The following is a 23,200-nucleotide window of genomic DNA, read 5'->3' on the forward strand; positions in this document are numbered from 1 at the left end:
ATAAAGAGCAGTGCAAAGCATGCATCTGTTTGGTTTAGCATTCTATTTTTGGGGGGCTACAGGCAGAAGTAGAGTGGTAGGTGGTTGCACTGAAACCTCTCATAGTTGAAGAGCCACACAGACACCATAGGTAACTGGAGTGTGTAACTGTGAGTGATCATCTCTCAAGTCTGTACCTCCTGAGCAATGGAGAACTGGAGGGAAGAGGAGGTGAAGATGCCCCAGTAATTACTAATGTGAATGGTTTAAAATTCTAACCTTTAAATGATGATTTGACCTGAAGAATTGGTGAAACTGGTTTTAAGCAAAAGAAATCACAGAGATCTTTGGTGACAGTGTGAAAGAACGGGGCCTAAAACTCCCTTGGTTTTACAGTTCCAGTGTAGTTTCACTAACCTACCATGTAGGCGTCAATAATGTGATTCTTACTGATTCTTTCTGTTGAAATCCAGTGAACTATCAGTCATCTCATGTTAACTTAGTGGAAGAGTAGATGCTCTAAAGTTCTTGGTTCAATTTATCAGATTTGTAATCCTGGTACAGCTGATATTCCTCTTTACTTTTCTTATTCTAGAGACAAGTTCATTTATGGATTTACAGATGCCTAGGCAAGGAAAAAAGACATAAGTGATAAAGAGAGTATTTTTAGTTATCAAAGGCTATTAAGTCTTTTTAAAAAACATTCTATCAAACTGGGGCATAAGACAGATATTAAAAAATCAGAAATATTATCAGATGACTACAACCTATCTTTCAGGACAGAACCACGAATTGTGCCAATAGCTCTAGGAAGAAAAACTAAATAGTTAATGTGGTTTATTTTTTAACCATCCCTTTGTTTTAGAATTCTATCTTATTCTTGACCCGATTCTATGTCGCCATGACCTTCTCCTGCCAAGAAGGCACAGTTGAGGCATCCTTCAGTAATAGCCTAGGGCTTTGGACAAGCAAGATGCTGTGCTGGCTTTTTGCCTTTTCTTCCAGTGTTTATACAACCAAGACTTATTACATGGTCTGTCATTTTGTTACTGGGCTGGCTTTGGTTTGAGAATTAGGTAAACATCAGACATTCCATCACACAATTTTAGACTCAATCTTACTTTATAATGATGTTAATGTTTATTGTACAAAGCGAGATGCATTTGTATATTTTAGCATTTTATTTCAGTCACAGAATGCAAAACTTGACACTGGAATCAGTTTGATTTTTTTTGTGTGTGATTGAAGATATTAAGCACTACAAGAACGCTGAAATTTCAATCTGATTAGGATCAAACTTCTTCAGGATCAAAACACTCTTTTTCCTCCCCCTACAGTTTTACTAATTGTGTGCTACTTGACATTGTGGAGTTATTCCACAGCATGATAGCTAAATATGTGAAGTGTATTTTACTATGCAGAATTATCAGCTCATTCTATTTGTTTTTCATGTGTTTAAGGTTATTAAAAGAACTCAAAATTAGAAGTCATGTGTATGAGTTAAAAGAATGAACCCAATCATTGTTAGTAGGCTGAATCATAAAGCAATAGCCAGTATGTCAATATCAAGTAATGAAAAAAATCAGAATTTGAAAGCATACCTTCTCTGTTTATTAGCTGACAAGATACCAGAAAAATTAGGAGAATAGCACAATAGTGAATGGTGGAGTGGTTTATTTTCAGCTCTCTCAAATTATTCCGAGTACGGAAAATGAGATAAAAGTAAACCGGAAAGAAAGGCATCAAACATATTTGTTGGAGACCTTTGCTTAATGGGGAGAAATGAACTGCCCTCACTCACTGTTCCTGAGGAATTGTGTTTCTTCAAACTGTAAATCAAATCCCAGAGAGATACCATGATGTTTTCCAAATAATAACTGAGGAAGACAAAGTTCTTTTTGTTTTTTTGCAGCATCAGGTTTCTGAATTTAGACCTTAATTAAGATTCCAAAATGAGAAGGTATCCCCCTCTCCACACATGGTCTATGACAGTGTTCCTAAAAACAATATATTCATTTGTGAAGTCTGGATCTCTAGCCTATATTATTCCGAAAATATATCCATGGCTTCTTCCAAAGATCCTGATTTTTTCTCCATTTTCTCTAAAGTCTGAGTAACAAAGAACCTGATGTTTCTTTTGAGGAAACTGCACCATTTTTTCCCCCAATTAATTGAAGAGCCATCTGCTTCTACGATGCACAACACCCATTCATTCTCAGCAACAAGTGTGTTCCCTAAATCCCTGGTGTGCAGTATCAAGACACATGCTCTGCGTTGGGAGTAGAATCTGCTGTCTTGCAGGCAGACTCTTTCCAGAGACGTGGTGCATACACATTCTAACACTGAACTTGGTTCCATGTCAGTGTTGCTAACGCAGGGTTAAAAACACAGTACAGGATGTTCATACTTTCAGACGCTGGCTAGCTCAACATCTCCATGTTTCTGAGTTTGAAATGAAGAAATAATTGCAAAGGGCAGGAAAGACATGAAATAGCTCTCTTTGACCATGATAAGAAAGGGGAGAGGAGGTAAATACAAAGGCCACTTGGCTGGCTTTTTCTGCATAAACGCTTCAACTTTAGGCTGTACCATCTCATTTGTGGCACCCTGTGTGTACAGCCACGTGTTGTTTAATGATGGGAATACATTCTAAGAAATGCATCGCTAGGGTATTTCATCAGTGTGTGGCTATCACAGAGTGCACTGACACAAACCTAGATGGTGTAGCCTACTACACACTTGGGCTATATGGTATAGACTAATGCTCCTGGACCAAAAGTTGTACAGCATGTTACTCTACTGAATACTGGAAGGCAACTGTAACACAGTGGTAAGTATTTGTGTATCTAAACACAGAAAAGGTGCAGTAAAAATACAGTATTATAATCTCATGGGACCACCATCGTATATGTGGTAGGTAGTTGACCAAAACGTGGCTAAGTGGCATGTGACTATATTTAAATTCAGAGGTCTGAACTGGGATTAGAACCTTCTAGGGACATAGCTGTGGGTGAGGTGGGGGGGTACTCATTTTTCAGGAAGAGTCTATTGAATGGTCATATAAAGGACCTCTGGTCAGAAGAGGGCCACCAGACCAGTGCTCTAGTCAGACCCCTTCCATGGACAGAGTGAACAGCTAGGGCGGTTGGATGCGGGGTCCTGCACGATTCTGCTGGTGTGTCGCTGGAGCCAGCCACATCACTGATGCTCCTGCTTTGCTCACATGCACAGAAGGTCTTTTGGAGTTCAGCCTGTGGCTCGGGCTGGGAGCCATATTCAAAGAGCTGAGATAAGTTTCTCTTTCTCAGGAGCTGGAGGATGGAGAGAGCTACTCTTCTGAATAACTCTCTTTCCAGAAACAGTGAGAACACTGCCTTCGAGAGCTGCTGTGTCCACACAACGTGCTCTGCCCCATCTCCCTGGCTTGCCCCTCACCCCAGTTTTGTGGCTGGTCAAGTAGGCATTTTTATAAGGCTCTGGCTTATTTGAACTTGTCTTCTTCCACATGTACTTTGAAACTAAGACCACAAATTTCAGAGTGGAAGTTGCTCTCCAGAAAATGAAAGGGTCAAGGAAGCACTTAAGACAAAGGTTTCCCTACCACTTCATAGGAGAGACAGCACAAGACACCACAGAATTCTGGGTGAGTGCCTAAAGATCCAGCAATTTCTCTAGGCCCGAGGTCCAACTTTCAATCTAATTCTAACACGAGTTGAAATGATTGATGTCTCACTTTTTCTCACTGCACACTGACATCATCTGAAATGTACACGGGAAAGCTGAAGGGAAAAATCAGCACTGAAACCAAACAAGCCTCAGAGAGAGCTGACACCGGCCGGGGTTATTCCCCCACACAGGAGGTACTTACAGTCCAAGTGACTGTGCCTGATGCCCTCCACGTCTTCAGCATGGATGAAGTGGTAGCATCTCTTCCCTACGATATCTACAGGGGTCAGATCCATATAATCACTAATCCTACAAAGAGAAGAACACAGGCTGGAATTCAGAAAGGAAGAAATATAAAGAAACTGTCAAATAACGTAGAAACAGATCTACTGACACATTTCATTATACTACTGTACCCGTGAGGAGGTGGCACTGTGAGGGAAGCCCTTTATAGATAAGATTATTTCTTTAACACGTAACAGTCTTTTTTCAAAAGTAGGAAATGTGTTACATCAAGCGATTGTGTTTCAATAATTAGATAGGTTTTTCTCTTTCTTTGGCATTAAGAATGCACATTTAGACAACATAATTTCATGAAATTATTGAGAATCAGTAACAATGCAAGATCCTCATTACAGGCCAAGATAATTCAAGGTTACATAATAAAATAAAAACATGTTATGTTTATACCAAATGATTAGAGACACCTTTCATTTAAACAGATTGGTCTTCTATTGGGTATTTCCATGAAAAAGGGCTTCAGCAGCTTCTTGGCACAAAGTCCAAATTGGCATTTCAAGGGATATAATTTAAATGCTGAGACATACAGATGCCTGGGGGTATTATCTTTTTTAGTCTTAGTCATTTGGGAGCTCAGCTTTCACTCCTGGCCCTTTTAACTGGTACTTTGTGGTGGATTCCGCACAAAAACTTTTAAACCATTTCAGCAGCTCTTCTAGGCTTGTGCTCGACAGTACGTGTGTGTAAGCCTCTGTCACTGATTGTCCAGACGTCGATGTCCTCAGGCAGAGCACGGAAAAATAGAGTCCAAATTGGAAAACATGTTGGGGGAATCTGCCTGGTTTACGCAAACATGTCAAAATGCTTGTTACCCTTCGTATTACCAAGTGCAGATTCCTTTTGGTCAGTCCAAAGTGGAATATATTTCTTGTTTAATTTATTCTCTTTACTCTTCATGTGTGTGTGTGTGTGTGTGTGTGTGTGTGTGTGTGTGTGTGTTTTATGACTTACGGCATATGGTCTATTCAAATATGAAGTAAATCTTTAGAAATGACACATTTAAGAAACACATGTGATCATTGTTAGAGAGTTTTCTGGCCCCCAAGGCAGGGAAATAAGAAAGAAAAACAAACAAAAAAAGAAACATAATTAAAATATATTACCCAGTGAGTGAATTTCTCAGTGTCTAGCAATTCAAATAATATTTTTGGCCGAACTAGGATTTTTGGTAAGATAAGATTAATTGGGGAAATAAAAAGGAGGGTTTTCTAAGGATTTCATGGGTTTTAGGTACGACACAGAGTAGCTGGTGTTTTCCTAAAACCATTAGCTATCTTCCAAGCGCAGTTATACCCCCTTTCTGCAAATGAGGGAACAAGGATGTCATTAAAAGACCCTCCCTCACTGGTGTTTCTGAAATTTGCCAGCTCCTCTGAAAGCATTAGATGTCGGCTTTGCCTGAGGCCGTCCTTGGGAATGCAGAGAAGAATGGTCTGCAGAGTCAAGGAGCAAGCCTTAGTTTCTAGTTAACAATTCCCTAATTAAATAATAAACCCCAGGAAAAAGCCACTCCATTCTTCAGGGAAGGCATTTCTTTAGTTTATTCTTTTCTTGAATTAAATCCTTCAAAACGATCTAAGCCCTTCTCTGTAGCAAAGCCTGTTACTGTGGTGAACGTGACTAGCCCGGTGTCTGAGGGTGTCTTAACATCTATCTCGAAAGCACCTGACCAGTTGGATGACCTATATCAGGATCAGAATCCTGATGGCATCTTTTACTCTGCGCCTCAGTTTCTTCTTCTGTAAAACAATCCGAAAGGTTGGTGAGGGGATGAATGAAGGGAATGAAATTAATATCGCACAGTGCCTGGCACACAATATGCTTTTCCTCAGATCAAATATGCAATTACCTTTCATACAGGTATTTTTCATAATTACTATCATCTGCAGATGGGAAATAATGCTATATTGTATTGACTAATAAAGGGGACTGTGAAAGTTTTTTTTTTTTGGAAGAAAAACGCCAAAAGCAGGTCACAGAAAATGATCTCAATTACTAGAGTGGCACCATGAGGCATTCGGGTCCATAGAGCTTGTCAAAAGAATTAATGAGTTGATCACGGGAATGAAAATTAAGTGATGTTTTGGGATAGGACAATCACTGGAAGTTTGGTAAATAAGACGAAGCCCTGTTCTTTGGAGGGAGAGGTGGCTGGTAGCTACATCAAGGGAGCTGACTTGTGTTTTCAAAAAAGCAAAGTCATAGTCCATCCTCTGACGTGACGTCTGTCTTCCCTGTTTGGATCTCCTTCTCCAGCATTCTACATTTTTAATTAGAGAAGAAATAGCTCTATGGGCTGTAACTGGGTTCTTTCATGGGTACATATGTATGAAAAGTCCCCCTCAGAGGTTATTCTTTCTGGTCGCTTGCCATTCAGTCTGACTTCTGGAGAAAAAGAAGAGGCTCCAGGGAGACTCCACAGGATGTAGCTAAGCACATGGGCTTTTGAATCTCTTGGCTGAGGACAAGTCAGTCAATGTTTCTCTCTTAGCTGTAATTGCCCAAAGGCAATGGAGACAGCAGCAGCACCTGCCTCACGGGGCTGTCCTAAAGCTTAAGTGAAATTGTGCAGGTGATGAGCTTTGCACACGGCCTGTGTGCAGTAAGTGATCAGTAAATGCCAGCCATCTTTATTAGGACCTGCCAACTTCAGTGAATCATACTGGCTAACGCATGTTCCCTGATGTTCTGTGACCTTTCCAGAATACTTTAGACATACCCACGATGTCACGATCATAAACATTTTAATAAATGCCAACAAAACTTGAAATGCAGATTCAGAGTTTCTTATCAACTAACAGCAACACGTTCATGAGATCTTCTACCCTATTGAACACTCATAGCTCAGGTATCTTTTCCCAAGGTGAATTCTTTCCTTTGAATCAGATCCTGGTCAGAAATATTAGGCAGCTTCCAACTTGACTTCAACGTCTTCAGCGCTTCCCAGTGGACTGAATGCAGGGGCTATCTTCTTGGTTAGTCTCTGGAGAGGTCAGTTCTCCAAGTCACTTGACCAATCTGCTCTTAAGTTTCTCCCCTGAAGGATGGACGGGGCTCAGTGAACAAGCCTGACAACAGTGCTGCAAAAGCATCCTCCCCAAATTCATGCAGTAATTCTCCCTGTCGCACCCGGGGAAGGATAGTATCACCAGAGCTTCCTTCACACACCTGGTATGTGGGCAGCTCCTCTTCACCGCCCTCCCTGCACCCCATGGTTTCCTCTTCAAATCAGTCTGATGATGGGCTGCTGACTTCTAGGTGAAAGGTCTGAAGGGGCAATGTCCCATTTCCTTGTCCCTTGCTTTGTGCTTAATGGAAAAAGTGAACTTTTTAACCAGAGGCTAAAAAGTCCTTTTATAAAAGCTTAGTCTTGAGGAAGAACTGCCAACTCATTTATATGATGAGTCATCTTTTTCTTAATTTATAAAAGTGAAATCCTCAGGATGACAAAGTTTTATTTAACAGCTTTGCAAATTTCTTTTTCATCCTTTTTCCTCTGTGGACCTGATTCTCATTTGTTCTTTCTGTGCTTAGCGTCTGTGTGAACACTGACCACTGTGAGGCCGGGCCCTCGAATTAGGCAGAAGTGGGTACCACTGAGGCATCAGGCAATACATTTTACTGTATCATTTTGCCAATGGCATCTGAGCCCTGCTTTCTTCTTGGGTTCTCAGCCAAAATGGGCCTTCTTTATAGCATATGGATGTCTGGGTATCCCGATTCCTTTAATTGTTGTCCCTAACATAAATCAGGGCAGCAATGTAAATTTTAAATAAAAAGCACGTTTGGTGTCAGTCCAAGTAGCCATTAAAAACAAGATCAGGATTTAGAATGAGCCTCACTGGGAGAGTACCATCCTTCAGACGGCTGAAACACAACCCTCACCAATGTGCAACGTGCAACAGGGCAAATGAAAACAAAAACAAAGTACCTATTTTCACAGTAAATGATATTGAGGTCCATATTTACTCGAGTGACGAACATATGGCAGTCAATTCTGACTTCATTGATCGTCGGGGGAGGCAAGGCATGCGCAACAACCACGAGACCCATGATTTGGCTGGGGACGGTCCTCCCATGGGACAGCGACACTCTGAGGCGTAGCCGGCCTGTTATGTGAATCACCTGTAAAAGAACATTAAGTACAGGACACCAGTCAAATTTACATCCCAGATATAACAGCATTTCTTTTGAGAAATGCAAAATTACATCTGGAACAACCAACATTAGCTTGTATCTTCTGTAATCATAATGGCTGTCGGCATGCCCTCAGCGTCCTTGTGGCAAGAGACAAAAAAGATAGTATTACACTCCAAGCATTACTCAAGGCAGCATTCTTATGGTGCTGTTGCTATTTTTAAAGGACTTTGTTTTTTTGACATTAAGGGAAAACTCATAACCAAATAAAATGACCAAAAAGTTGAGCACTGAGTTGCAAAAGGACATATGCATTATTAGCCCTTATTAATGGACGACGTCTGTCTCTCTCCAGGTCTGTACTTGAGTGGGATTATATGGCTATCTCCTTTCAGATGTGTGGCTCTGAGCCTTCCTTCATTCAGGGTTTGATATTGCAAAAGGCCAAAGACTCCAATGAATAAAACTCTCGGTGGCAATGACATGAATGGGTTCTTTCGAGGATAGATATTTCCTGTTAGGCAGCACTGAGTTCCCAGTGATACAGTGATTTATTGCAGTGCCCTATGGGGTTGATGGTCAGAGGACTTTGGCCCGTGATTTGTCCCTGGAGCTCATACTAAAGTAGGGTCAGGAAGACTTGAACCATCTTAGTGGCAGCACAGAGGTATTTGCCTGGAAACAGGAAGGAAAATATTGGGCTGTAATTTTCAGTTTCTTGGCCAAAATAGTCCAGGCCACCCGGAACCAAGCAAACCTCTGCATATAAACTGCACATAGATGAGCCATAGTGACAACTTCCTCAAATGATGCTCTGGGGAAACAAAATCATAAAAGGGAAAAAAATAGGGAGGATTTGTGCCACTATGCCTTAGGTTGCAGATGGAAGGGCTGGGTGGGGGTGTGTGCACACATGTGCATGTCAACCCTAGCTGTGTTCCCAGGACCCTGCTACAGTGTGGGGAATCCTCCAAAGCATGTGAAATGGAGATACTGCCATGATTCACAGTACCATGGAGCTCAGTTTACTAGCTGAGTTTCCATATGTGCTTTGCCGCTCCAAATGCATCACTGAGTGCCAAACTATCTTGAGATTCTACTTTTCCTCCTTTGCTATAAGGAACTGGAGTGGGAAGTAGGTCTCTTGCCTCCCAGAAACAATATGATCTAGCGTCTGCTTTCCTTCCCAGGGGCTCCACTGGCAATTCCTTTTCCATTTTATTTTTGTTTCTTTTAAGTTACTTGGTTTTCCAATAGTGGGCCCACACTACTGTCAGTCAGGAAGCAGGATCAAAGATACAGGGCTGCCCTTCAGAGTCCTGGCTGTTTTAAATAATACCTTTTCCCTGTCACCCTTCACATTAGCGCCCACAGCTGTGGATCTGGAAGCACCAATAAGGAGGATTATTTAGGTTATTTCAGCGGCAGCTTTTTGACCACCCACATTTGAAGTTGACTAAATTCATACTTAATGCACCTTTGCTTTAAGCTTTGGTCAGATGAGCTACTTTATGAATATTTGAAAATGTTCCTAGAGGCAAGGATGCTAAAACACCATCACAGACACACATTTTTGCAAGACCTCATTAACTAATAAAGAAATAGCTAAAAGAAATGGGATTAACTTCACAGGAGGGGTGTTAACAGTCCCTGGTCCTCCTCCCAGCTAGGCTTACATAGATGCTCATTTATCATTATCTGTCTTGTTTTATCAGGAACACTCAGCTTCTTGGAAAAACACAGATCTATAAATGCTCAGGAAAACACACATCCAGAAATGATATGCTAAATAAATTCCCACTTGGTATTCTATTCCAAAGCAATTTAAAGGCGTCTGGGTTGGAAAACATTTGGGGAAGGCAGACAGGCTACCAGGAGGGAGCTGTCGGCATGTCACATTGACCTGGCCTCTGATCTCCAGCTTTGCCTGTGGCCATCATGGTATTGAAGGGGGTCAAAGTTGGGTCCAGTAGGAGTCTACACTTGCAATTTTCTGATTCTGTTACCACTGGCAAGTCACGCAGCCTCTCTGTGTCTCTATTTCCTTTTCTGTGAAATGGAGCTAATGGTGACTATAAACTGTAAAGAATTCTACACATTTAATTATTATGTCTCTATTTGCCTTTAAAAATATTGACCAGTAAGGACAAGGACCAAGTATTAATCTGGTGTTGTTCAAAAGTCTAATAAATGACTTACTATTTTAAAGGATCATAAAATTTCACATTTGGAAGAAAATTGGGGAGGGTCTATCTTCACTCCTTTCCCTTTTTATTTTTAGGTGAAGAAGGAGACTCCAGAAAGCTCATCCCTGCCCAAAGTCACCTAGCTTGTAAATGGCAAACAGTGCCTGGAACCCAGGTTTCGATGTCTTATTTAAGAGTCACTTCAACTTAGTGTTCTACCTGTGTGCATATTCACATTGAATGGAACATTAGAAATATATACCAGATGCCAATTTATTAAGTAAACTGTATATGAACTTTTGAGAAGATTTCATTTATAACTAGAAGCTCAAGTTATTTGAAAAATCTTTGAGAAGTAGCATAAACTGAAAAGAAAACTAAGAAAATTACCAAAGTAGTAACTAAATAGTTGTCAAGAAATGTCAAAGAACAATCAGAGGGTGTGTTTGTCTGTCTGTATGTATGTGTGGGTTTCAGGGAGGGTGGAATTGAAGAGAAGAAAGGGATATCTGTTAGATCCCACAATTTTTAGGTTTAAATTAACATATTTTTTCCAAATTCATTTCATAATGCCAACAGAGCTTTTTTTCCCCAGCTGACAGGTTATGTTCAAATTTCAGAAACATGTCTGACAGCATGTATCCAAACATGTAGATAGCTGGATTTTTCATTTTATAGTTGCTTTTAAGGCCTGAGATGTACAGAAAAGAATATTGTCAAGATGGCCTGGGTTCAAATCCTAGCTCTGGCACTTAATAGCCACACAACTATGATCCTAAGACAATTGAAATGACTTGCTTTGTTTCCAGGTTAGTATATCAAAGATTTAAAACCTAGAACAAAAAAATAAGTACACTGCCAAGATTTTTTTTTTTTTTTTTTTTTGAGATGGAGTCTTATACTGTAGTCCGGGTTGGAGTGCAGTGGTGCGATCTCGGCTTACTGCAACCACTATCTCCCAGGTTCAAGTAGTTCTCCTGCCTCAGCCTCCTGAGTAGCTGGGATTACAGGCATGCACCACCATGCACAGCTAATTTTTGTATTTTTAGTAGAGACTGGGTTTTACCATGTTGGCCAGGCTGGTCCTGAACTCCTGACCTCAATTGATATGCCCACCTTGGCCTCCCAAACTGCTGGGATTACTGTGCCTGGCAGTTCTTTTTTTTTTTTTTTTTTTTCTGAATGAAGTTAACACAAGGTATTTTCCTGGTTCTTTAGTTTCTAAAACACATAATCTATGAGGCACCTTGCTAGGTGCCAGGAAGCTGACCAAGGTAAATCAAATGTAAATCTGTCCTCAAAGAGTTTACAGACTCTAAGTGGGGGGGGCGGGGGGGGGGGGGAGGAAGACATCTATAATTATTTCTAATATGGCCATAAGAGGGAGATGATTCCATATCTGATCAAGAAAGTGGGTTTTGATCCTGGTTATGTGATGGAGTCACTTGTGAAGCTTTGTTAACATGTGAATTCCCAGACTCTATCCCCCAGAGTTCTAATTTGATAGGAATGAGTTAGGGTCCAGCATTTGTTTGTGTTTTAAAGCTTCAGAGGTGATTCTAACTACCTGAGAATATCTGGCAAATGGGTTTGGAGTTACACCAGTGGTTCTCAACCATGGCTACACATTGGAATCAACCAGGGAGTCTTGAAAAGTCCCCCTGTCCAGGCTGTACCTGAGAGTTGTTAAATGTGGATCTCAGGTGTTGGGGCACTGGCATCAATATTCATAGACATTTTTATAGTTTTCCAGGCTGGGCATTGTGGCTCACACCTGTAATCCCAGTACTTTGGGAGGCTCAGGGAGGAGGATCACTTGAGCCCAGGAGTTCAAGACCAGCTTGGGCAACATAGGGAGACTCCCATGTCTACAAAAAATGAAAAAATTATCTGGGTATATTGGTTCATGTCTTTGGCCCCCAGCTACGTGGAGGCTGAGGTGAGAGGATTGCTTGAACCTAGGAGATCGAGGTTGCAGTGAGCCATGATTTCACCACTGCACGCCAGCCTGGATGACAGAGCAAGATCTTGTCTTAAAAAAAAAAAAAAAATCCAAGTCTTACAGGGCTGATTGGAGGGAATGAAAATGTGTGCAAAGTGCCTAGGTATAACGCCTGATGTGTAATATATGTTCAACAAATACTGTTTGATTAATTAACAAGCATGTTCCATAAGAAAGGTTTGGAATAAGATCTTCAGGAGTTCAGGGTAGGAAGAAAATACATTCAGCTGAATGGATCCAGAAGCATTTCAGTTGGTGTCAGCAGGAGAAAAGACAGAGATGGGGCCAAGGTGGCAGGTACAATCAATGGAAATTGGCAGTGGGACCTGAGGAGAAGAGCTGGTATCATAATTTTTGTGCCTGTCCCACAGGATGATGATGACAATAGACTAAATGGTAAATGGCAACTAAATGGTAACCAGTGGAGACAAAGATGATTTCCCTGTGAACAGTTTGTACTTGAGCAGCCTGGGAAGATCCTGGAGAAGGTGTTCAGGGGATAGTTGAAAATAAGAGTTAGGCACTTAAGTGATGACAGTTGAAGGTATAGTTCTGGAAGGTTATTATTTTTTTTTCCTGGAGGTGATAATTAAAACCAAGAAATTCAATAGAATTGCCAATGGAGAAAACATACATGAGTGCCAAAGGCATTCTTCTCCACTTTGAGTAGCTGAAGCCTCAGGCAACTTATGTTTTTGTTTTTTGTTATTCTCTAAATTGTCTTCTTGCTCTATAATAATTTCATTAAAAAGCCAGAACATTTCTGAAAGCTCTTAAGTACCCTTTTTCTCCATCCACAATTCCATTCTAACATAAATGCCAGGCTTCCCATACCACCACCAATCCCAGTGCTAACATATCACAGAATGGGTATGGCTTCCTTGTAAAGTTAAGTAGGTGAATGTAAAATGACGGTGAATACAAATATATAAGCCTAGATTCTAATATGTCAAGAGCCATCAAACTATAAAAATAATCTACTTGCTTTAAAATGAAAGGAATATTGTGGGGGGTAAAAATAACATTGTATTGGGAAACAGAACATCTGTTTTCAGTCCTGGTTCTGGTAACTTTGGCAAATCTTCTAGCTTGGCAAGGGTAGGATTTCCTGAGATATAAAATGGTGTCAAAGAATCAGGCAATGATGCCTACGATTCTCACTCATTTCTAGAGAGTTCTATAACCAAATGCCTAATGGAGTGGCCTTTCCTGTGCTGTAGCATTACAACACCTCCTCCTTTATGGTCCCATAGTGGGGGCAGGAGTTTCAGAATACAGCTGCAAATTGATAAATGCAGTTTAATAATTCATTAATAGGGATCTTATGGATCATACTTGAATTGAAATAAACTTTGGTTCTGGCCAATGCTGGGTAAAAGCTGCTTCAGTGTTCAAAAAGTTCATCTTAGTCTGGTCTTAAATCTCATCTACAGACATTCTTCAGAAGAGCTTTCTGAACTAAAAGATTCTTCGCCCCTGAGCTCAGTCTTACGTAAGAGCTCGATCCTCATGTTTCCTTTCATTGTTCCTGTTTTATCATAAAAAGCTGTACAAAAATGCTAAAGCTCATATTTCTCTAAACTCCTTACACAGCACTGCCCGGATGCCAACAACAGTGAAGCAGAATGCACAAGATTTCTGAGTTGAAATCCCATCATCTTTGATAAAAATGTCCACATTAGCATTACTTGATCATCCCATAGTGAGGAAATCATTGTTTTATTTTTTCTTTTATTTTTCATCTCTGCTACAAGGAGTAACTGTGTGTGATGCTGTTAGATGCATGTCCGCAGAGTTTAGGATGAGTGTGGGAGTGGTAACAAGCCACATTACTTGGGCAAATGTATATTTCTCTTCCTGCCATATGCTCCTTTCTGTTTTCTGTTGGTGATACACACTTAGATGTGCTCCACTAATACCCTCTCATTATAAACAGGCCCTTCACAAAGACCTTGTTAAAACCTCTCCTCTGTCAATACTTGAGGAAAGAAAGTCCATGATGGAAAAATACATCTGGAGGCTATTCTTCTTTCTTTTAGGAATAAATCTCAGTTCTAGTAATATAAAATGTTCTCTTTAACAAAAGGAAGTGCCAAGTACTCTGTGCAGTATTTTCCACATATAATGTGAAGTATAGAATAGGGCTAGGCAACTAGGGGAACAAAAAAGGCTGCAGGCACGAAAAAAAACGACAGAGTCCCTGGGTTTAGAGCATCTTCAGAGATTTTTCACTTGTCCTTTAAGAGAATCCAAATTTACCTTAAAAATTAAGCTTCCTTCTGGCACTCTGGTCCCTTTTCTTTTTTTCCCTCTGTAGAAGTCTGGTTTAGCATACAGATCGTCAAATCACTAGCTCAGGTGGGAGAGTCAGCTAATTATTTTTAAGTGATGGGGGCTTTGAGGTGGCCTGAAACCTGCCGAAAGATAAGGGCTTAGCCGGGTCTTCTGAACCTAAACATCTAGCCTACAGCGTAACAACTTAATCTGAACCAGCATGAGAATATCAACCTTGTGTAAATTCATGCAAATTTATAGGGAGTGTGGCTTCCAGGATTTAGACCACATTCATAGGCTGGAGAATCTGCCCTAGCAGACCTGCTTCTGTTTCACTCTTGCCATCTAGGTCTTTCCTTGCACAAGGCCTGAAAAAACAAATAACAATAAAAACAAGCCTTAGCTGAAACCAGGGGCTTTTCCACAGATGCAAGCACCATGGAGAAGAAGGCTCATAACTGAAGGAGGAGTCTTTAGACCCTCTGGGAGGCAGAAGCACAGTAGAATGGCATTTCCTTTCCCTTACAGGATCTCAGATTTTAGTTCTAAAAACTGACTTTAGAACTAAAACTATAGGGCCAGGCGCGGTGGCTCACGCCTGTAATCCCAGCACTTTGGGAGGCTGAGGCGGGCAGATCACGAAGTCAGGAGATTGAGACCATCCTGGCTAACACAGTGAAAACCTGTCTCTACTAAAAATACCAAAAATTAGCTGGCCATGGTGTCAGGCGCCTGTAGTCCCAGCTGCTGGGGAGGCTGAGGCAGGAGAATGGCATGAACCCGGGAGGTGGAGCTTGTAGTGAGCCGAGATCGTGCCACTGCACTCCAGCCTGGGCGACAGAGCAAGACTCCGTCTCAAAAAAAAAAAAAAAAAAAACTAAAACTATAGGTTTTGTCATAAGTCACAATGGGAGTTTAGCAGTTGGGGATGAGAAAAGGCAGAATAGGGAAAAGCTGACTTCATAAGGTGGAAGTGAGATCCAGGGAGGGCGTGACAACGGAGACCTCCTCCAGGGCCCAGGGAAGATGCAACGGGAGAGGTGGTCCTGGAACGCTGTCATCAGCTATGTATGGAGATAGCTATTAACTCAGGAAGCAAGTGGATGGTAGGGGTGTTTCTGGGAGTTTGTCCAACCAAATTCTTGTAAGATCAGGGATATTCAATATTACACAGAAGTAAGGGAGTAAGATTCAGCACTTAAAGATAGAAGACCTGCAGGAATTAGGTTGTCAGGGTTTCAGGTGGGCTCTACTTAAGGGCAGCTCTGGTGATGGATAAGAGAGCAGGTGAAACTGGGGTCCAGGGAGGCACTCCTAGCCAAAGTTAGGAAAGAAGGCTGGCAGAAACCAGTCCTATGACATAAAAAGTCTACAATTACATAATAAGTGTTAATTCTCAGGGAGTCCATGATCTTTCACTTGTTTTAAATGGGAATGAGGTGAGCAGGAAGAGCGATGTAATTGGAGCACACTGTTTTATGCTTGGTCTGATTCCTGAAGAGACTAAGTGAAGTTTGGTTCAGGAAATGGACAGATCTGAAGTTATACATAAGGACATTCCAGGCTATGGAAGGCACAGGAAAAGGAAAGAAGTCAAGGGCTAACTTCTGTGCTCTATCTGACATACTAAAGTCCTGAAGGAAAGCAGACTTCAGGTACACGTATGCATGTGAACACGCGTATGGTTACTCTTACACATGAAGTCAGCTCACTTTGTTCAACACCCAAATTATTAAAATGACTAAATGGGCCTGGCACATGAGGGAAAACCTATTTTGTTCTTTACTTTAATTGGAAAGCCTACAACACCTAATGCTGATGTGAGGGATTTCTTTTAAACAAAAACCCTCTGGGGTTAGTGGTTCTTACATTTCAATGTGCACAAGAATCACATGGAGAGCTTATTAATAACGTGGATTCCCAGGTTCCTGCCACAAAAGTTCAGATCTTCTAAATCCAGAGAGGGGCCTGGGAATCTGCATAACAGCAAGAACTCCAAGTGTCCTGGATGACTGGCTGGCAGGACATACTATCCACCCAGCTGCAGCTTCCTCTCCATCAGGAGAGCTGAATGAATTGAGAGATCTTAATAAAGATGACCCAGGTGCACATCACAGACTGCCTTCTAAATGAGCAAAGAAAGATGAACATATATTTATGATTAAAGCTGTACTTAAAAAAAAAAATACTACTCTGTAGAACATAACTTGTTGCCTTTTGGCTCTTTGAAAATGGAGGATCAGTGCATGAGAAGCAGGAACCCTTGGCTGATGTGGGATCAGGGCATATTTCCTGTGCACGCTCCTTTATCTGTGAAAAGGTCTGCGTTCTCTCAGTGGCCACACCACAGTGCGCTGCACTGTAGCGCTGTAAGCCTCTGGGGGAGGCTGAGCTCTGCCAATCCCCTCCCCCTAGCCCAGCCGGCCCCTGGCTGAGCTCCTGATTAATTCCGGGGATTCTGAGAGGTTAACCCTTCATTTGATGGCTCCATTGGGGAGCTGAGAGATTGCTGGTAATTTTTCACTCTTGGTTTTTTTTTTTTAATGCAGAAATATTTTCTAAGGGAGCAAATAAAACATTATTTTTAAAACCCACATTTAAAATACATTAGCTACAGCGTTCTCTTCTTACATGATTGTATCCTCCAAACAATTATTTCCCATCCATCTCTCTTAACAAACTTCACATACATAGCATAAAAAATATAGCTATAATTACAGCTTTAGTTTCTCAAAATGTGCCTGACCCCCCCATTTGCTTCCTGTTCCCTTTGGAGAAAATAGTCTTTCTTCTACCAAAAATAAGATTTTTTTTTATTGGGATAGTTTAACTAAGCTGGAGAGATCTCCTTAATGAGATTATGTAAATGTATGCCAAGGATATAAACCACATTTTCTCAGAGAGTGGAACACTTCAAATATCATTTAATAAAACAGGACCATGGGTAGAAACACCTCGATAAATTGTTAAGGGGCAAAGCAAGAAGGCTGAACTATACACATCGGATCAAATTTCATTTGATTCAGTTACTTTATTAAAGTCTCCTAGAGAAGGACAGAGGCCCATTGTACTACTGTGGAGGGGAACTTTTTTTTTCCTCTATCACTTGATGTGAAGGAGGGGGGTGTCGCTCTTCACGGCCCCCTGAGGCCCCTCGTGGCTTAGTGTCACTGTCTTGAGGGTAGAGAGGCAGTTCTTCTCAATATTACAGACTGCAATTGTATTTTCCAACAACATGATATAAAAAAAGAATCAGAACTAGTCCCATGTCAGGCAAGGAAGAAAAACCACTTCCCTACTCCCTCGACTTAGCACGGCCCCAGGAAGAAGTACTATACTATATTGATGCACTTTCTTTAGAACCCCTGAGCTCTTATTAGAAAAGATATAAATATTTTCTATTTCCTATCTATTTCCTATTAACACCTTTGTTGAATGTGCGTTTTACTTAAATGTCCTGAATTTCCCAACTAGTCTTGTTCTAAGTTAGTACTTAAACTTTGTTTCTCTTTGTTTCTCTTGAGTTTGCTAGCAGAACTTGGACACAGACACTAAACTGCAATACATGCAACAGATATTCAAAGACAGCCATGTACCCCTCTGCCGAAGATGGTAGTCCTAGAGAGCATTCTGCTGCTGTGAGAAAATGTTAAGGCAGCCTCATGGAAGGATAGCCTCCCCAGTGCCCCCATTTAACTTCAAGAGCTCTAGCAGAATAAATGATTATATTTTGATAATAAAGGAAAATGTGAAGCCAGACACTCCTGTCTTCCTCAGCTTTAGAGGATGTGGAAGTAAAGACAATTGTCCATGTAGATGGGTGGACGGCCCTAGGGAAGTGAAACTCTGCTGTCTCTTGAGGTGAAATTTTTTTTAAAGAAGCCATCCCCTTAAAGGGGAAACCACAAATAATAGTGATTCTATTTCTTAAAATTGTTTAAAGCAAACATGTGGGTCATATATATTTTGGAAAACAAAAACCCAATATTCCCCAACTTTAGATATAAAATTCCTTAGTGATCAAACCTAAAAATGATCAATTCCCAAGAGGCTGCAGTAGGTATCTGGAACTCTTAAAGTAATGAAAGGACAAAGAGACTTCTCTTCAGGCATTTTAGACACAAATATATGTGAGAAAGAAAGAATGCAGACTGGAAGTCAATATTCCTCACTTTCCCCGGCATCCTTGGGCAACATATAGTTCTTGTTTGATGGCTAGGACCTCCTTTCTCAGCATCTATTGTTTCATCGGGAAAGCGAGTGAGCCTGACTATACTGCATCTGAGGCCACCCCTTCCTTAGCAGGGTGTATTTGAATCCAATCTCTTTAAGCACAAAGCCTTGACCCACCACTAAAACCCTAAGCCTCTGTAACTTTCTAGCTCCATTCTCTTCTTGGTTTACACTCTTTGCTAGGCACAGATGTTCTGTGTTTAAGGACATTTTCTTCCATGTTTCTTAAGCTGTAATTCTGTAATATTTTAAAAGGCTGTTTAATTTGACCCTATGTTTCATCCTAAATGAGAATAATTTCTAGTAACAATATGCCTCTCGAAATGTCTCGCTTTATGCAGTGAATGAATCCGTGGCGGTGCCAAGTACCTCTTGTGTTCAGCATCCCAGAAAGACCGCAAGCAAGCTGGAGCTGGAAGGGGCCATGGAGACCACTTGGCTAACCCTTCCACATTAAAGAAGTGAAGATTAAGGTTCGCGCAGGTGAAATGTCCTGCCCGAGGATGCAGGGCCAGTTAGCGGCAGACACAGAAGAGAAGAGGTCTCCTAATATCTTGCCCAGCGATTTTTCTACTATTCAGTAGTGCATTTCAGAGAACATATCCCCTTCCATTTTCCTCTTTTGTTTTCCCAAATGTGCTTATTTCTCTCTATATAAATGATTCGATCAAACTTAAGATTTTAACCTTCAAAAGACCCCACGGCACTGACATAGGTTATTATCTATTCAGCATATGCAATTCAAAACACTCATATGACTTTTGTGCGTGTCACCAGCTCATTTGCTGCATTTGGTTTATTCAGCCATGATTAGAGATAGTCATTTACAGTCACACATTTGGAAACTCTTTAACAAGCTTCTAGCAGTTTCCTTTCCAAAGCTGTTTAAATAGATGAGGGTGTGGTGTCAGCAGCGACAGCAGTTTCCTCCATACCACTGATTCCCGCTGCTATTCGTATGTCTTTATCAGGATTTCCATTTTGTAGAAAGGCTTTAAAAAAAGCCCCAAACCAAGATGCACATTCCAGAGCCTGTAAGTCATCATTTCAGGAAGACTGACTCTAAAAATTAAAATTGAAACCACCACAAGATAACCTGAAAGTTCCCTGAAATAAAAGTCCTCCCCCTCCCCCTTTTTATTTTAAAGAATACTTTTTGAAGTAATTGGCTCAAAGACTGTTCTAGTGCAGATTGCTGCAAGTGTGCTCTTGGCAAGAACATCATAAGCACTAGAAAAACTTTAATATGCTCAAGAAGCCAAAAACAAACTGACATCAGGAACTCAAGTGTGGGAACAAACAAGGAAAAAAGAGAGCATCTCAATTTAATACAAACCTACATACAAAGGGACCAATTTTTATGATTCATGGTTTAGCATACAATGCAGTTGTCCTCTGAGTGAATACAGAGTAGTTATACAAAGAAATTAGAATTATCAATTTGGGAGAATTTCTCAAGAGTCCTTTTGGTATGTAATACTGCAACTATAATGCCTAAGAAACTACACATCAATGCATTAAATGAGATCAGGTTGGGATCTATTTAGAAAAGAAGAGTTTAAATTTGGAGAAGCATCTCTTTGATTTGACCTCTGGAGCAGACCTTCTGCAGGAGAACTCAAAATGAATAGCTTTACTTCTACCTGTAGCCTGGCTTTCTGGGTCTTTAAAATATGTTTGAATATATGTAGCATAAGTTGGGGGTGGAGAATTATTTTAGAAGGGTCTTCTGTATGGAATGAAATGGGAAGAATTCATCAATTTTTGCACTGTGCAATATACTCAGTTCTCCCTATTCCCTCGAATATAGGAACAAAAATATTTTTTACAATTTTCCTTCCTCAAGTCATCCTCTTCTTTGCTATTTTATGGTAAGGATTCAAGGATTTGGAGATTTTCTGCATCTTTCTCCATCCACATTTCAAATTTATCCCTGATTGTGACCAACACTGACTTTACCCTGAAACTGAAAAGATCGTTCCGTTTTCAGTCTTGCTAAGTAAGATTTCTCCTGCAACCCCCTGGAGTTCAAATGTGCTATACTTTTTTTTTTTTTTTTTTTTTCCTGGGGAACGTTTGAAGTCCCCTTTAAAAATAATGCCTTGAGGATATTTTTCCTTAATACCATTTAAAGAAACTTGAAAGCATATGGCTCTTGAAGTGCACAGGGTTCTAATGAAGTAATCAGTGCACTGCTCATATGCAGACTTCCACCAGGAGCTTTCAAACCCAGACCAGATCAGTCTTTTGAACGAAGTGAAATTCTACAGAAACTCCTTTCCTCTATCTGCCGGTGTAAAGGCTTAGGGAGCCACTGTGCTAAAGTGGTGACTTTCAACCTTTGAAGGATGGAAGGTGCTGGAAAGGTTGTGTTAGGATCAAAACTGTCAGTGGCCAAGCAAATCAATCTTGTAAGCTTGTAAAACAATTCAAGACAAATATTCCTCTGTAGTACACGCTCCGTCCATAGTATGGGAGGAGAAAATAAAGTTTCTATATAGGGTTCTATTTGATGTAATTCCTGGTAGCTCTACCACTACCTTAGGTGATTCTCCACACAGCCAGTGATGACTGAATAAAACAAAAACATGGGATATTAATGCACTTTCCCTGGAACTGGTACAACATGCTGTTCTCCTGCAGTTTTGCAATGGATTCTCCAAATCTATCATAATTAAAATCACACTTCTTCAGGCACAACCTCATTAGTGCCGAAATATTACATCTTGTGCTATTTCCCTGGGATTTTAGCAAAACAAGTAATGATTCTTTTGATTATTGGAGTGACTTGTGCTATCATAATTGCCAAGTAAGTATGCAACTGTTTAAAAGAACTGGAATTGGCACTTGATTTTTTTTTTACTTCTTTGGTTTAGGCAGACATAACCCCCAAAGGAGAGGCTTTAGGCAGGATGGGCAAACTGATCCCGCTCACCCACAATATCTGCTTTTCCATAACACTTTAGAAGGAAGGGATGAGGCAAGCAGTTGATTGACAGATGTAGGAACTACTCACATTCAGGGGTGGGTGTCCTACTCTTTCCTGGTCTCTACATGGTCAAATAATGTTTTTCAAGTGTCCAAATAATCCTATATCACGTTGTGTGCTTCTTCCAAACTACATAATTTCATTCATTCCAAAGTATCTCTGAGATTAATTTATTGCCAGGCGCTGTTTTAGATTCTGGGGATACAGCAATGAAAAGGACACATAAAGGGGGAAAGACGAGCACTGATAAACATCTCTGGCTGATTTAAATGGCTGCTCTGGGGCCCCGAGTAAAATTGGGAAAGACGGAAGAAATGGTGTCAAGTAGTTGGGTGTCGGATGCCCCGTGAAGGTCAACTTGACAGCACTTGTTGATGTACTAGTTGTGAGGTGGCAAGAATGGAATCAAAGGACACTCTTAAGCTTTTGGCCAGAGGGTGGTGCCACTTACTGAGATGGGAAGGGCAGGTGGACGGCAAAACATCTTGGGGTGGGTTTTGTTTTGGTCAACCTTAAGACTGAGAAATTGTCAACATTCAAGTGAAGACTCAGCTGGATTAGAAGTTTAAGTGTACTAAGGAAGTCTTGATATTTTTTTCTCAATTTTATTCGGAAATATGATATATGCTTAAATAAAAATAATTCTAGAAACTTTATCATATCTATTATGCTAAATGACCTTGACAAAATGGAGAAATTTGTGATGTGCATCTTGTAATCTCTGATTTCTTTTTAATCCACGTCTAAAAGGACAATTGGAAGTATTTTGTGATAAAACACACTACTCAGTCAGGACTAAAGACAAGCAAAATCAGGCCAGGTAAATAATGACAATCTTCCATTACAGTTATAAAGACTATGCAGCCTGCAAGATCTTTTTACTAGACAAATTTTATTTTTCGTATACTTTCTTAAAACATTATTTCCAAAGCACCTAGCTTTCCAAGTGAAGAAACAAATTCAAAATCCAGGGCTGAAGAATAAATCCATGTATTCCAGGTCACCTTCAGCTCCAGATACGGAAGTATACACAGCACTGTGTTTAAGAATGTTTCATATGAATGCTCTGCAATGGGGCAAGCAATCCCTCTAGGCCCTGCCACTTCCCATTTTGCCTGATCTCTGGGAGACATTTGAGTTTATGACCAGGAGAAAAGAAGACAATATACAGAGCTTCCTCTTGATAGAATGTACTGGCAAATATTTAGAGAACATTGGTCCACTTTGAAAAGGCTTCCCTTTCAAAAACACTTCTGCAGAATACTGTGGGTGGCACACTTTCCCAAAGCAATGACCTTCCCATAGCTGCTGGAGGACTGCTATGTATGTTTGGCTTCTTTAATCCCAATAAAGCAGCAAGGAGGGCTTAGGTGGTAATTTACTTATAAGAAATTATAATAAAGCATCAGCAGTTTGAATGCTGTATAGAAAAGT

The 23,200-nt window shown here is 40.6% G+C and overlaps 1 protein-coding gene across 7 annotated transcripts in view; it reads right to left on the reverse strand.

Moving 5' to 3' along the window:
* The window catches only part of NPAS3 (neuronal PAS domain protein 3), an 891,171-nt gene that overhangs the window by 22,120 nt on the left and 845,851 nt on the right, over positions 1–23,200 (reverse strand). For all 7 annotated transcript variants that reach the window (XM_030931427.1, XM_030931426.1, XM_030931424.1 and 4 more), the window contains 2 exons: positions 7,877–8,070; positions 3,848–3,954 (listed from right to left, as the gene is read on the reverse strand). In XM_030931427.1, coding sequence (XP_030787287.1) covers positions 3,848–3,954; positions 7,877–8,070 — 301 coding nt within the window. The remainder of the gene's footprint in view (positions 1–3,847; positions 3,955–7,876; positions 8,071–23,200) is intronic.

Source organism: Rhinopithecus roxellana, chromosome 5 (assembly GCF_007565055.1).
Source record: "Rhinopithecus roxellana isolate Shanxi Qingling chromosome 5, ASM756505v1, whole genome shotgun sequence".
In the NCBI taxonomy this organism is placed as follows: Eukaryota; Metazoa; Chordata; class Mammalia; order Primates; family Cercopithecidae; genus Rhinopithecus; species Rhinopithecus roxellana.